The sequence below is a fragment of the Cololabis saira genome, chromosome 19 (genome assembly GCF_033807715.1).
Source record: "Cololabis saira isolate AMF1-May2022 chromosome 19, fColSai1.1, whole genome shotgun sequence".
NCBI classification, from domain to species: Eukaryota; Metazoa; Chordata; class Actinopteri; order Beloniformes; family Belonidae; genus Cololabis; species Cololabis saira.
This window is the reverse complement of record NC_084605.1, coordinates 29,560,971-29,575,848: the sequence shown is the minus strand read 5'-3', so window position 1 is coordinate 29,575,848 and position 14,878 is coordinate 29,560,971. Positions and strand designations below refer to the sequence as shown.

The 14,878-nt window shown below is 40.6% G+C and overlaps 1 protein-coding gene and 1 long non-coding RNA gene across 2 annotated transcripts in view; one reads left to right on the top strand and one right to left on the bottom strand.

Moving 5' to 3' along the window:
• The window catches only part of LOC133418870 (thrombospondin-2-like), a 21,589-nt gene extending 7,261 nt beyond the window's left edge, over positions 1-14,328 (bottom strand). Inside the window, exons 1-16 of the mRNA XM_061707747.1 lie at positions 14,256-14,328; positions 13,879-14,110; positions 13,695-13,754; positions 13,402-13,538; positions 9,101-9,331; positions 6,331-6,424; positions 6,078-6,242; positions 5,012-5,188; positions 4,759-4,932; positions 4,310-4,440; positions 3,923-4,057; positions 3,599-3,817; positions 3,385-3,492; positions 3,133-3,292; positions 1,446-1,564; positions 223-457 (exon numbers count right to left, since the gene is read on the bottom strand). Coding sequence (XP_061563731.1) covers positions 223-457; positions 1,446-1,564; positions 3,133-3,292; positions 3,385-3,492; positions 3,599-3,817; positions 3,923-4,057; positions 4,310-4,440; positions 4,759-4,932; positions 5,012-5,188; positions 6,078-6,242; positions 6,331-6,424; positions 9,101-9,331; positions 13,402-13,538; positions 13,695-13,752 — 2,143 coding nt within the window. The 5' untranslated portion in view covers positions 13,753-13,754; positions 13,879-14,110; positions 14,256-14,328. The remainder of the gene's footprint in view (positions 1-222; positions 458-1,445; positions 1,565-3,132; positions 3,293-3,384; positions 3,493-3,598; positions 3,818-3,922; positions 4,058-4,309; positions 4,441-4,758; positions 4,933-5,011; positions 5,189-6,077; positions 6,243-6,330; positions 6,425-9,100; positions 9,332-13,401; positions 13,539-13,694; positions 13,755-13,878; positions 14,111-14,255) is intronic.
• LOC133418875 (uncharacterized) overlaps positions 1-14,878 on the top strand; it is a 22,889-nt gene extending 8,011 nt beyond the window's left edge. Inside the window, exons 3-4 of the long non-coding RNA XR_009770492.1 lie at positions 3,633-3,748; positions 14,638-14,878. This is a non-coding gene — a long non-coding RNA (uncharacterized LOC133418875). The remainder of the gene's footprint in view (positions 1-3,632; positions 3,749-14,637) is intronic.

Here is a 14,878-nt window from a genome sequence, read left to right as displayed (position 1 = left end):
TTTTGTTTAACTCTACAGAGACTCTGTTCTTGGTTGGGTTCTGTGTGTTTAAAAAGAAAAAAAAAAGAGGGGACAATGTACGATGCATAGTTCGTGTCTTTGATTGTATGTGTCCATGTTGTCATTGTATGTTGTTTTTTCCTAAAAAGATCAATAAAAAAAAAGAAGAGAAAGAATTTAGATTATATTTTATGTGCCTACTGAAATGCCACCAATACTGACCATCAGAGTCCAGCTGGTCCCTGTTAGGAACCAGCCTGCAGTTGTCCCGATCGTCAGGAACACCATCATTGTCATCATCGTGGTCACAAGCATCGCCCTTTCCATCCTGGTCGTGGTCGGCCTGGTTGCTGTTGGGAATGTAGGGACAGTTGTCCAGGGAGTTTTGGTGGCCGTCCTCATCAATGTCCTCGTTGCTGTCACACTTGTCCCCCACGAGGTCGCTGTCAGAGTCACGCTGAAATCACACATCCGTGGCTTAGGTTGTGGCATTTACTTAGCATGGTTAAGGTCAAAATTATAAGCCCCCAAGGAACTTTTAATGTGTGTGAGATTGTTTGTCTATTTGTGGCCCTGCGATGGACATTGACCTGTCCACGGTGTTTTCTCCTGCACTTCAAGCAAAGAGAGCTGGGATAGGCTGCTATGGATGGATGGATGGATGGATGGATGGATGGATGGATGGATGGATGGATGGATGGATGGATGGATGGATGGATGGATGGATGGATGGATGGATGGATGGATGGATGGATGGATGGATGGATGGATGGATGGATGGATGGATGGATGGATGGAGTATGTTGACTAAGAAATTTGCTGTCAGTCTAGCTTCAGGTCACCACTGTGTCATTCAAAAAAATAATGATGCAAAACATAGATCTCAATTTGTGCAAAACTTTTGGAAGGATGCAAAAGTCCGGGAGCATTATTGGGTATCTGTGAACAGATATGAACAGTTAATGTCTATTATTGGAAACCACCCAATCTGGATGAGCTGTAAAACTATGCCATGGAAGCAATGAGCTAATACCCCTCGTGAAATGAAACTAAAAACATTATAGTTTTTAGTATCAAATGCTACATCACTGAATAATTATTGGTATTGTGCCAACAACTTTGGCCTTGGCCTATTTGTTGTTGTTTTTTTTCCCTATCAACTGAACAATTCCGTAAATAATATATATTTAGCTTAAGGGAGATTTTCTTTGTTCTTGTGGAACCAATTGAACTATAAATGCTTAAAATTATGATAATGTCTATAGAAAGTTAGCAGTTTCGCCAACCTTAGACCTTAAAAGTAGGGACACACCTGTTGATATTTGAACAAAAACATCAACAAAAGGTAGTCTGTTATAGCTACCTTTAACTGTGTATAGGCCCATGTATGTATGTATGTATATGTGTGTGTGTGTGTGTGTGTGTGTGTGTGTGTGTGTGGGAACCTGCAGCGGGTTGTGAAGCAGAGGGCAGTTGTCACACTGGTCTCCAACACCGTCCAGGTCTGTGTCCCTCTGGTCAGTGTTGTACACAGATGGACAATTGTCGCGGTCATTTAGTATCTCTGAAAGACAAGAGGAAAACACTCAACCACACACACACAGCGGATATATTGCTTTTTGTGCGGCACATTATGAGACATTACGGAGCAATATAAATCAGGACTGTGTTTGGGTAAATGAGATTCAATCAATATGTCAAGAGTAAGAAGAAAATATACATTTTGGAGTTTTTAAATTATCTATACAGCCAATTTTTTACACCACAAACTGATTCTGATTCTTGTCTGTGGGGTTTAGTATCACAATGAAGTGCTGCAGCTGGTCTTGTTGATGGCAGATAAAATGTTTTGTTGCTTCTCAGCTTGCAGCAGTTTGCCGTCTAATCGTGTTCTATCTCTCTGGTACAGCTAAAGACATAGAATATGAATATGCATAGTTCTGTTGTTGCATATGGTTTCATAACAGATCCTCAGATGGCTAACAAAGATGTCCTATTTGCCCACTGTGAATTATCTTTAATAAGCACATCTCTAAAAAAGCATGCATGCTATGTAATTAAAAGCAGACAAGTCAATGATTTGCATTTTAACACAGATCTAATTGAAATACCAAGACAAGATGTGGATGGTTGAAACTAAGAAATCTAATTCTTTTTCAAGCTCATTTTCTCATTTTCATTTTGAAGCCAGCAAAACATTTGAAAACGTCAGTGCAGCACCTTAAAAAAACAAACAAACGGACTCTGTACTTGCTATAGGACAGCAACAACACAACATTTCAGAGCCTCCTTTGGTGTATTTCTCCCTTCATAAATGCCATAAAGTGTTGACAGGTCTGGACTGCAGGTAGGACAGATTTAGTACCTGGATTTCTTCACTACAAAGCCTGGTTGTTATAATAATAACTAATACATGCAGAATGTAGTTTGGCATCGTCTTGCTGAAATAAGAAAGCCCCTCCAAAAATAACATATTTTCTGGATCACACCATATGTTATGCAAGGTTTTAGAAATGTATTTTTCAAAGTGTTTCCAGAATTTTTAATCTTGATTCATCGGACCACAGGGTAGTTTTCCACTTCTCTTTGCACCAACTTCAAATACTCGAGCAAAGACAGGCCTGCAGTTATATTAATTTTGTTCTCTTTGTACTTAAAAGTATTAATATGCATCTGGGATGCAGCAACTTTGCTTATTAGAGCATGCAGTTTATTAGAAGTCTTGCTGTATATATATATATATATATATATATATATATATATATATATATATATATATATATATATATATATATATGTTTATCCTAATCTTTTCTCTTTTTTTCATCTTTTTCTGGAAAACAGATACACTCCTTTGGAAAAAGGAGTGCACCTTATTTATCATTGAGCATTCGGAAAGGATTTCTCATACATAAATCTTTTTCTCTGACGTTTATGGTGAACTTTCACCACATTTATTGCAGTGGATTATTCTGCTGCCAGAAGTCTCAAAAACCACTGTACGCTGTCAATCAGCACACCAGCTTACCCGCTTTGACATTTCCTCTTGAAACTTTCATAACGGAAGGCAGTGTGAACTGTCTACCTCACTGGGCAAATAGTTGTGAGATTGATCTAATGTTCACGTCCTACCATCTCCATCGATGTCGATGCTGCAGGCGTCTCCCTCTCCATTATCATCAGTGTCTGTCTGTAGTGAGTTGCTTTCAAAAGGACAGTTGTCACAGCGGTCGCCAACTCCATCCCTGTCAGAGTCATACTGCCGTGGGTTGTACACCAGTGGGCAATTGTCCTGTACCACACAAACACATCAACATGCACACGCTGTACTGGCGCACGCGTAACAATGCAAATGTACACCTGTTTTCAACTACTCGGCCTCACCCTCTGATCTATGATGTTGTCATTGTCGTCATCAGGATCACAAGCATCTCCCAGTCCGTCCATGTCCAGGTCTTCCTGTCCGGAGTTTGGCAGCAAGGGGCAGTTATCCTGCAGCCAGTCACAAATCAGTTTCATTAAACCACATCCAGCCGGTGCACAGCCATCGATTCAGATGCAGTTTTTTTTTTTTTTGTATTTTGTCTGGTTTTATAACCTTTTGGCAGTGATAGGTGGCGTTCTGCTTGCAGGTCAGTCTGTAGTTGGGCCAGCCGTCCAGATCAGAGTCTTCTCCACATACGAAGCCATCGCCAGCAAAGCCAACGGCACACCTACACTTGTATAAGACCTCGGACGCCAGGCCAAGGTATGTACACTCAGCATACTTGTGGCAGGTGTGTGATTTGTCTTTGCAAGGATTGTATGGTTCGCACACCTATGACGAGAAAACCTCTTTGGAATCCAGAAGTGGTTTGTGATTGTTGTTTGCAGCAAAGAAAGCATGCTCACGAAGCCCTTGTTCAAAGGAGAAAACACCTACCTGCCTGATTTGCAGGGCTTGTTGCATTCCAAGCCCGTACGGCTGGCTGCCTTTGTAGCGAGGAGGGCAAGGCAGACAGTAGAAACCAGGGTCTGTGTTTATGCACTTTGAAACACACACACCTTCCACTTCGCACTGAAGAGAGGAGTTGATAAAATTCCACGTTCAGCATATCAAACATGTCCTTTGAGCATTAAAGTGTTTTGTACAGGAATACCTTTGCCTGGATCAGACTGCTTATGTCTTTTGAGACGGTTATATGTGAGATGGTGTCTCTGATAGAAGACTAAACGTTTAACCAACTTAGGTTGTTTTCAACACCATAGATCTGTGAAATAATCATTTAAGTGATTTCACGCAGTCTGATCCGGCGTTTGCCTTTATTACCTCATTCTCATCTTCACAATGAGTGCCATTGCCGTATAAACCCAACGGGCAATCTCCACATTCCCAAGATCCATCACTTTTTGATTTGCAAGCCACCCCAGGAAAACATGGGCTCGAAAGTAAGCACATATCTGAAACACATAAAAAATGTGCTTATGAAGGCGGTTAGTCTTTTGATACTTTGCCACAGCACAAATATAAGGAATCGTAAAGAAGGGTCAGTGACACTGAAATAATTCCTGGGTTATAATCGGTTCCCAATTATGTCTTAAGCCTCAGTAATTGAGCAAAGGCAGACTAAACTCTACAGGGTATTATTCATTATTAATTAAATTAATAAAATATTCTCCGCCTATTGAAATGGGATTAGAATTTATCCATGGATCAGAGGCTTACAGAATATCTGCTTGAACGATTAAGATGAACATGCAGCCAGAGGTTTGCTTTACCTAAGGGACACTCTTGTTTGTTACATGCTTCATAGTCCACAGCCTCTCCGGCACAAGGCTTCCCACCATGCTGCGGGGCTGGTTTCACACACTGACGCTGGCGACTCAAGAGGCCTCCGCCGCATGTCCTAGAGCATTTAGACCATTTACCCCAGGCCGCCCAGCCGCCTGCAACTACACACAAACGGATCATTTACCTCCGAACCAGATAAGCACCACGTCACAATTGAAATGACATATGTTGTGTAATTACTGGGGCAGAGAGTGTTGTTGCAAGGTTGTGTCTCCTTGGAAGCACCCATGCATCCCTTTCCCCCCTTCTGTGGAGGAGGATTGTTGCACAGACGGACCCGTGTGACCTTGCCGTCTCCACATGTAGTTGTGCATGCAGACCAGGGAGACCAAAGGCCCCAGTTCCCATTAGCACGAGCTAGACATGAAACAATCACATAAAAATTGTTCATTCTTTTTTTTTAGGCCACCTGTAAGACCAATGCAGCACGGATCCACCTCTGAGAAATACTCCTTTCTAGGGCTGCACGATTAATCGTTAAAAAATCGCGATCTCGATTCATGCTTGAACGCGATCTCATTTCCAAATGATGACGATTTTTAAAAAAAATAAATAAATAAATAATTTTTTTTTTTTTAAAAGATGGCTGCATAAAAAAAGGACTAGGCCTATGTTCTAGGTTGTTGTAGTCCTGTCATGGTCAACTATCATGTTGTCATGTTTGTTATATTTTGTTAATGATTGTGGATTACATTTGGAGAAACATCTACCTTTCTCATCACCTGACACATATTGCACATAAATATTGTTAAAATTGTTATTGTTAAAATTATTTAAAGACAAGAGAGATGTTTATTGTTTTTATGTTCAATGTCAGCTATTACAGCAAAAAGCAGCCAGAGGAATAATTTGTTGCCTCAGAACTACAGGATCTGTTACAAGTCCCCTTTCTGAAAGGGTGTTCAACTCAGGGAGGAACAGATATTGTTCAAAATTGTTATTATTGTTTAAATTATTCAAAGGTTTGTGTAAAGAAGACAAGAGATGTTTATTGTTATTATATTTTTGTTCAGCTGTTGCAAAGTTAAAGTAATAAGTGCAATAAATTTTATATTGGAAAAAAATCGTGAGAGAATCGTGATCTCAATTCTAAGCAAAAAAATCGTGATTCTCATTTTGTCCAGAATCGTGCAGCCCTACTCCTTTCCTCCTTTCCTTAGGCTGGATCCGGCCCATCAATCCTTAAAAGTACATGTACACCCAATTAAAATGTTGGATAGAACAGATGTGCAGTGTGATGTCCTACCCTTGCGATCACACTTAATAGGCATGCAGCTGCGGGTTTGGAGGGAAGGGCCAGAGCAGCCGGGCATGATGCCATTACAAGTTCGGCCCCGTTGCTGCCCTCCACGCCCACAGGTGACTGAGCAGTGTGTCCACTCGGACCACGGGGACCAGCCGTCCTCTTCATCTACACATACAGACAGACATGTGGTTGCCATTATACACTTATGATTTATAGTGATGTTGACACACAGTTTTGACACTAAATCGCTCACCGAGACAAACAGGACAGCATTGTTCATCGATGAAGGAAGGATTGAGGCAGGATACTGGAGGACATGACACCTGATGGCACACCACTTTTCCTTCCTGCACAAGACAGATCCGTGGTGATTCATTTATATTATTTTTGTAAAGATATCACGGTATTTGATCCAGATGTTTTGTTTAATGTCGGAGGAATGAAACGCTGTCAGGAACAGGTCTGGCACGCTTTACGCATTCTTGACAAAACTAATGATGTTATAAAGAAAAACAGAGTCAAGGAGGAGGTTGAAGCAAGAGTAAAATATAGATACAGGCCTTGGAAGTAAATGAAACCACATTGGATGCCTGTGAAACTTCTCCCAGCTGGTGAAGACAAATTAAAAGAATATTTTGACATTTTATAAAATGCAAGTTTTTGCTTTGTTGTTGAAAGTTAAACCTGAAGATTGATATGACTCTCATCTTGATATCTATCATGTCCAAATATAGCTGCAGACGCTTGTTTAGCACAAAAACTAGAATAACAGAATAAAGAATAAAAAAACGGCTAGAAACCCTTTTTTTTTTACATTTGTTTGGCTTTTGTGTATAAGGTCCATTTGAGTTTCTAAGGTAACACAAAAGCATGAGCAGAATGAATTTGTACTTAAACTGTTGGCAAAGCAAAGTTGGCACATTCGTTGAAAAGTTATTCGTTCTGAACTTTTCATAGGTACAAACGTACGTAATCTACTGCTGGTATAACTGGTATAAATGATCAGTGCACATAAATATAATATACCGTATGTCAGAATTTACAATGTTAACTTTTTACATAAAGTCTTATTTTAACCATAAACAAGCATAAATTGTCAGGTAAACTGCCTTAGTACGCTGACAGATGCCCGTGCAGCAAGTCGGGCCGTTATAGAGCTCATCATCGGTGGTTGGTGGTTATGCTTGGATGCAGGCAGAAGCACCCTACACTGTAAACACAATAGGTTGTGCAAAATGATATTGTCTTGATGTGTCCTGCACAACAAAGTCATGAAAAAGACCTTCTCACACACTTGAATCCTGCAGAAGCAGTTCATGACGGCTTGATGATGATGCTAACCGAGCACTCTAAGCAACTTACTGAGCGATTCTAAGCTAAGTGGTTGATTGGACCAGCACTTGGCACAGTAGGTTTCTTAATGTTAGAAGTAATTTGTTGAAGGAATTTTTTTTTAAATTATAGTAATAAATAAAAAAACAACATTTTTTTCTTTGCTCCACTCCAGTTAAAATGACCCATATCACTTAAATCTTAAATGTTTTTTTCTTCCTCTCACTCTCACTCTTTTCTAATGTGCAACGTGTGCAAGATGGACATGTTGGCTGAGGATGCACCTATGCATCTTACTATGAGGTGGTTCCTGGGTCTGGATCTTTATGTCTATTAATGGGCAACACGAGTAGCGTGCTGTGGTGTTCATGAATCCGGAGAAGGTTTTTAGTACAGAAGTGGTTTGTATGCAATTCTACTCACAGAATGGCAAGAACACGTTTATCAGTCCTTTGGAGTTAACTGGTTATGTTCCTCCATAAGCCATAACAATATATGTTATCAGGTACTTAAGCTGATAACATAGAGACAATTTTCAGCTTCTTTTAAATATATCAAACATACCCATCATCCATATAGTGCGGGGGGGGGGGGGTGTAAATGAACCTACAGACACCAATGCATACTTTTGGAGTCAGTAGTTTCCACACCCAGAGTCCAACAATCAACAGTAGCTGATCTGCATAATAGTGGAAGGGTATACGGGGGAATCTCAAAGTGTTCAGTCCACAGCGAGACAGCAATCTGTAACACTACTGGGAAGAGGTTTTGTGGGCTGAAGAAACAAAGAGTTTCATTATGTAGGAAGAATGCTCAGCATTGTGCATGGCACAAAAGAGTAAACCTTACCAACATCATCCCAACATCGTCCCAACATCGTCCTTACATCATCCCAACGGTGATGTATGGTGGAGAAAGTATCATGATTTGAGTTTGTTTCACTGCCTCAGAGACTGGACCACTTGAAATCATTGAGGGGAACCTGATGGGACCACCGCCTAACAACATCCAGAGAGTCGCTCACACCAGACAGCCTACAATGTCTCTGACCTGAGTTCACAACCTTTTCTTGCTACTGTAACTCTTAAAGAGGCGTTACTTCAGTCAACGCTGAGATAGACCACTCGGACTGTTCAAGGTACAAGAGCCAGTAACTGTGAGCTTAAGCAGGTACATCGGTGCTCCCCCTCAACCATACGGAGAGAGAGCTCATGGCGGGGTGTGTTTTCTCGGGGAGCACCAGATGGAGGTGAAGGTAGCTCAGTGTTTACTTGATGTTTTTGTTTCAAGTATGAATGGATGTGACATGATGCTTTAATCTGTGAAGAAACCAAAGAAATACATAAATAATGTCCTTCTTTTGCAACTTTTTCACAAAGGTGAAATAAATGTACAAATCAACGATTCAAGTTTTTACAGTTTAATTTATAGTTTCAAGTTGCACAAGTCGGCCTGTTCTTTAGACTTCCGTTGAAAGAGATCCAAATAAGTTATGTAGTGAAAAGAATAAGAAAACCCCCCAAAACACTTTGGCACTTTATTTATGTAGAAGATCTGCTGTTTAACTTCGCCGATGCGGGAGACGGGGAGACCTGCTGTCTACGGTGTTTAAGGCAGCAACATCACTCAGTCAAAGGGTTGCCTGGTACCTTAATCAGACATGCATGACATGAGATCCGCTCAGCACTGACCTGGCAAGCGCAGGAGGTGCAACTGTCGACGTCCCAGTCCTCCCCCTGCTCGTAAACCCGTCCGTCCTGCACACACCATGCCTCCCCGTCTCTGTCCAAGTCGATATCGATGTCATTCTCTTCTCCATCATCACTGCTGCTCCTGCTCCTGTTCCTGCTCCTGCTGCTGCTGCTGCTGCTGCTGTTGTTCAGATCAGCCAAAGATATCCGCATCTCCTCATTTTCTTTTGACTGACAAGAAAAGAAAAAAAACACTTTCAAAATAGTCAAATCAAATGACAGAGAGAGTTTGTGTTTTGGCACATATTGAGTCAAGGCTTTATTTTGCTGGCAAGAACCGCGGTTCCATGATTAGCATCCAACATCTGAACACTGAAGGTTTTCTATTTGCTTATTTTTCCGCCCTAACAACCACAGCGTTTACCACAAACCACAGTGTTTCCTGCCAGAAAAAAATTAAGTGCTGTACAAGACTGTTAAACACTGTTAAACAGTCTACTTCAAGAAAAACTAATCCAAAACTGAATTACTATACACATTTTTCATGGCTTTATTGGTGTTAAACTGATACTTCATATGGTTATTTTTATTTAGTTTCCTAAAACCTCCTTTTTCCGTAAGTGTAAGATCTAATTAAATACATTTACCCTAAGATTGTTTGTGGGTAAAAAAAAAAGCGAGTGCTTGATTTTCATTTACTGTAGTTACTAAGTGGTCCGCAAGATGTTTGATCACATGAAGAACTTGTAGAGCATGTTTATGTTGATTTAATGTGTAAATTTTATTATTAGCTTGTCTATAATTTATAAGTAGTTTGCATTGCAACAATCTAATTTCCTTTTTCATTCAATACAATTCTATTCAAGTCATATTTTATATATTACACTGCTTTGCAAGTTGTACAGCTGAATAGGTTAATTTATAATTTGGTCCAATTATCATTATCATTGTTAGATAAAGAGTTCCTCAATGCGATCAGCCAATTTTGCATTCATATTTTTCAGGAAAACTTGTTTTGCTAAAAACTGTTTTGGGGTACACCCACAGCAGCCAAGTTTTCCTGCGCTGCGCCCAGGCTCTGTTGACCCTTCCCGACTCGCCCACTGAACCGCAATCATGACTCCGGTCTCAGTCGTGCTTCGGCACGGTTTCTACTTATACATTTGTCACCAAATGCGCTGCTTTTGATACGGTTGACCATGAAATTTTATTGGATAGACTGGAAAACTGGGTTGGGCTTTCAGACACGGTCTTAGAGTGGTTCAGATCCTATCTGCAAGACAGGGACTACTTTGTTTCCATCGGCAATTACACATCCGACCTAACCAATATGACATGCGGAGTTCCCCAAGGTTCAATCCTAGGCCCTGTCTTATTTAATCTCTACATGCTCCCACTTGGCCTAATTATGCAAAAAAACAGAATAGCTTACCATAACTACGCAGACGACACCCAATTATACATAGCCCTCTCATCGGATGACTATGCTCCCATAGACTCACTGTGTCAGTGCATCAAGCAGATAAATGACTGGATGTGCCAGAACTTCCTCCAACTAAATAACGACAAAACGGAGATAATTGTCTTTGGTGCTAAAAAAGAAAGGCTCAAAGTTACTGCACATCTTGAATCCTTATCTCTGAAGCCAAAGGATCAGGTAAAAAATCTTGGTGTTATAATCGACTCTGATCTGAACTTTAACTCCCACATAAAGTCTATAAGAAAATCTGCCTTTTATCATCTGAAAAATATAGCAAGAATTAGAGGCTATATGTCCAAACAAGACCTGGAAAAACTTATTCATGCTTTCATTTCTAGCAGGTTAGACTACTGCAATAGTCTCTTCTCAGGCCTCCCTAAAAAAGCCATTAAACAACTTCAGCTCATTCAGAATGCTGCTGCTAGAGTTTTAACAAGAACCAAGAAAGCTGAACATATTACACCCATTCTTAAATCTCTGCATTGGCTACCAGTGTGTCATAGAATAGATTTTAAAATACTCCTGTTAGTGTACAAATCCCTCAACAGGTTAGGCCCAAAGTACATCTCAGATATGCTTTTACACTATGAACCCCCTAGACCTCTAAGATCATCAGGGACTGGTCTGCTAACTGTTCCTAGGACCAAAACCAAGCATGGCCAAGCCGCTTTCTGCTACTACGCCACTTATAGCTGGAATAAGCTCCCGGAAGACCTTAGATCTGCCCCAACTTTGCCTATTTTTAAAACTAAGCTAAAGACCCTTATGTTTACTTCTGCTTTTAACTGCTGCTAAACCGCAGCACTTTTTATCGATTTTCAGCTTTTACTTCTTACTTCTATTTAAATTCTTAACTTTATTTTTTAATCCAACTGTTAATGTTTTTATTGTGTTTTGTATGATGTTGATTGCAATTCATTGTTGATTGTATTGGAACGTTTTTATGTAAAGCACTTTGAGCTGCTGTGTGCACGAATTGTGCTATACAAATAAATCTGACTTGACTTGACTTGACCACGTCATTACTTTCAGCGCCCATTTCTTCACTCAAAGTGTGCACAGTCTCAGAGCCCAATGGAAAATGACAGAAAAATCAAAAAACATGATGGCAGCTCTATGACTTCATGCCTTATATGTGAGTTTTTTTTTACTTTTCCTGACACATTCACACATGCCTTCCTCCACATACATGTGTAACCGCACCGTACACCCCTTTCAGTCTGGATCGAGCATTAAGCAGAGCCTTCACACGAGCCAAGCAAACCAGACATTAGGGGTGCTTGAACACGTCCAGTGTGAGTGCACCTCCAATGCAAGTAATCAACACCGGAGAGTTCATGGGGCTATGCTAATCAAAATTATGAATTATCGAGCCGCTCGGTGGCACAGTGGGTTAAGCAGCGGCTCATATACTTAGGCTACAGTCCTCCTGCAGCGGTCGCGGGTTCCAATCCCGGCTTGCGCACCTTTGCTGCATGTCATCCCCATTCTCTCTCTCTACCCACTTCCTGTCTGCAACTTGAATAAAGGGCCACTAGAGCCACAGAAAAAATCTTTAAAAAAAAAAATGTATCAATAGAAAATGAATAGAATTCCACAATCCATATCTGCAAAATAGAGATTTGGAAGCACATGTTAGGATGCCTAGAGTAATTCATATAAAATGACATGACCAAGTTCAGAAAATCAAATAACCCTACATCTTTGGTAGTGTGAAAATATGTGATTTAGTTTGTGGTTTTGATGCGTAGAGAACTGTGACATGAGACTCTCAAATCAGAGTAGACTAATACAGCTTCTCTGTTTTCAGATCCACCCCCAAGTTGACGTCATATTGCATCTTTATTTATTTTATTTTATTTTATTAAGAGCTCAGAAAATGTCTCCTTCAGATGTTACATTCCTAAAATGTACTCACTCAGTCTGAACATGAAATGTCCTTTTCAGCACAACTTCAAGTGACACAAATTAACTTTTGCAAATCTTAGCCCAGAGGTTCCCCCTAGGGGGTCTTTACTGAAAGTGTGGACAGGAGGTCATGAGTGCTAGTCAACGCTTCCGTAAGATGATCAAATATTCCTTAACATGAAGTCAAAACTGATGTTTTAACATGAAAATAAGAGTCACTTTAAATACACAAAAAAATTATATTCTAAAGGTTTGTCAGGGAGATTTTGTCATATTTAACTCTTCACTGTATTTTGTTCTAAAAACATGGTCTTTTTTTTTTTAATCACACGGGTCAATGTTTCTTTAAATAAAAAGATGATAAGAAGAGATATGTAGTGTCCCGTCATTGGAACATTTGACCTAAAGAAATGTCAACTAAAAACCAGAATTTGAATCTGGCTTATTATTTTTTTCTGTTTTGTCCTTTTATTAATTTACAAAGATCAACTTTTTCTATAGCTAAATACTACCTAGTTTGCATTTTTCAACATTATTCAAGACTCGTAACATATTTATAACTCTATACAAATGTATTTTTGCTATGTGAGCACTTCAGTTATGTACCACGAAGAAAGAACTCACACCTGTGTCATGCGTGTGACATCACTACAGCTGCAAAGCTGTGAAAATGTTCTACCTCATAACTACTTCAGTAATCTGGCCAAAGCATTGTAGTGGTCAAAATATTTTAATATCTTATGAAGCAATCTTTCTGGCCTACAAATGATCCATTGCAGTATTTCTGTGTACATCTGCTACTTGCAGGTGCACACATTTGGATCAGAGACATCAGTAGTTTTTCAAGGATAAACTAGGTGAATTCTTCCAATGCTTCCTCAAACGACTGTGAGTATGTCCTTGTGGGTCTTACTACTCTCTCCAGATCTCCAATCAGGTTGCCCGTCACGATACGCAGACCGTGGATCTCAGTGAGCAAAGTCACTAACTCCTCACAAGGATGACGACACATTTCTGACGATACATTGTTGACTTTTGCACCACCCACACCTGTGGAAAAGGAACAAGTAAATGTAGTCTATGCTGGATTTATATCTGGATCTTCATCAGTGACAGAGAGACACAGGTGGGGATGCTGCATAGTGCATATATTTCATATGGGTGACTCCAAGCATGCATGAGTAAATGGACCTGTGTGGTACCTACACAGAGATGCTGCACAGAGGGATATCAAAATCCAGGGCAAATCCCTCAAAGGCCCCATACCTGTTCACACATTTAAATCCCCATTAGGTATAGCAAGTATACACCTCCACATACAACAAGCAGCTCAGTTGGTTAACAGACAGAATCAAAAGATGAAGATAAAGAGGTAGTTAACCTCGCATACCTGCGTACTTCTCGCTGCGCTGCCTTTCTCCACGATTAGAAATCACAGCTGGTACGCTCGTCCCTGCTGCAGATCCAGAGGGGCTATAACGGAATTTCTGTTTCCTTCTTCTCTTCCTTACTCCCTTCTCTCCTTATATCCTTCTCACCTTGGTATCCAGACCAAAAATGATCAGCGCAGCCTCTTCAGTCATTTGCCATGGAAACATCCAAACTAAATCAGTGAAGTGCAGCTGTGTAGAACATGCAGACAGATCTGTTAGCTCTGTAGAAAGTTATGCGATTATGTATTTGTTTGAGTGTGTGTGTGTGTGTGTGTGTGTGTGACTGTGACTGTGAGTGTGTGTCTGTGAGGCTGGAGAGGGGGCCATATATTACCCGTGTGTCTGGCGATGAATCGCGTTGCATATCTCCCAGAAATCTCAGAGAAACCCAGCTGGATGGAGGGAGCTGTCTGTGTGTGTGCGTGTTGACATCTCGATGCAGGTTTCCCAGACACATCACTCCACTCTTATTCCCAAACTGAGACGAGCATGTAGTCACACACTGAAACACACACACACGCGCGCTTATTGGCTGCACAAGTTTTCCAATATTTTAGGAGCAGGGGAAGCTGGCATCACCATAAATCCTTCGCAAAAAAGAAGGAGGCTTGATCTTTTTTAATCTGTGTGTGTGTGTGTGTGTGTGTGTGTGTGTGTGTGTGTGTGTGTGTGTGTGTGTGTGTGTGTGTGTGTGTGTGTGTGTGTGTGTCTTTTAGGAATCTGCAGAGGATGGTTACCTGGAGATGAGCAAGCTGATGGAACTCAAAAAAACATCCACTTTCACTGGGATCTCTCCTGCTCCATGTTTGGTCTCCCTGCTGTGTCAAAAAGGCATCACCATAATCCTGAATCACTTTTTCCATCTGTGGAATCCACTTGTGGAATAATGAATTTTACAGATGTGTGCATGCGTGCAAGGGCCCATGTCCATACGAACACACACACACACAGAAATTT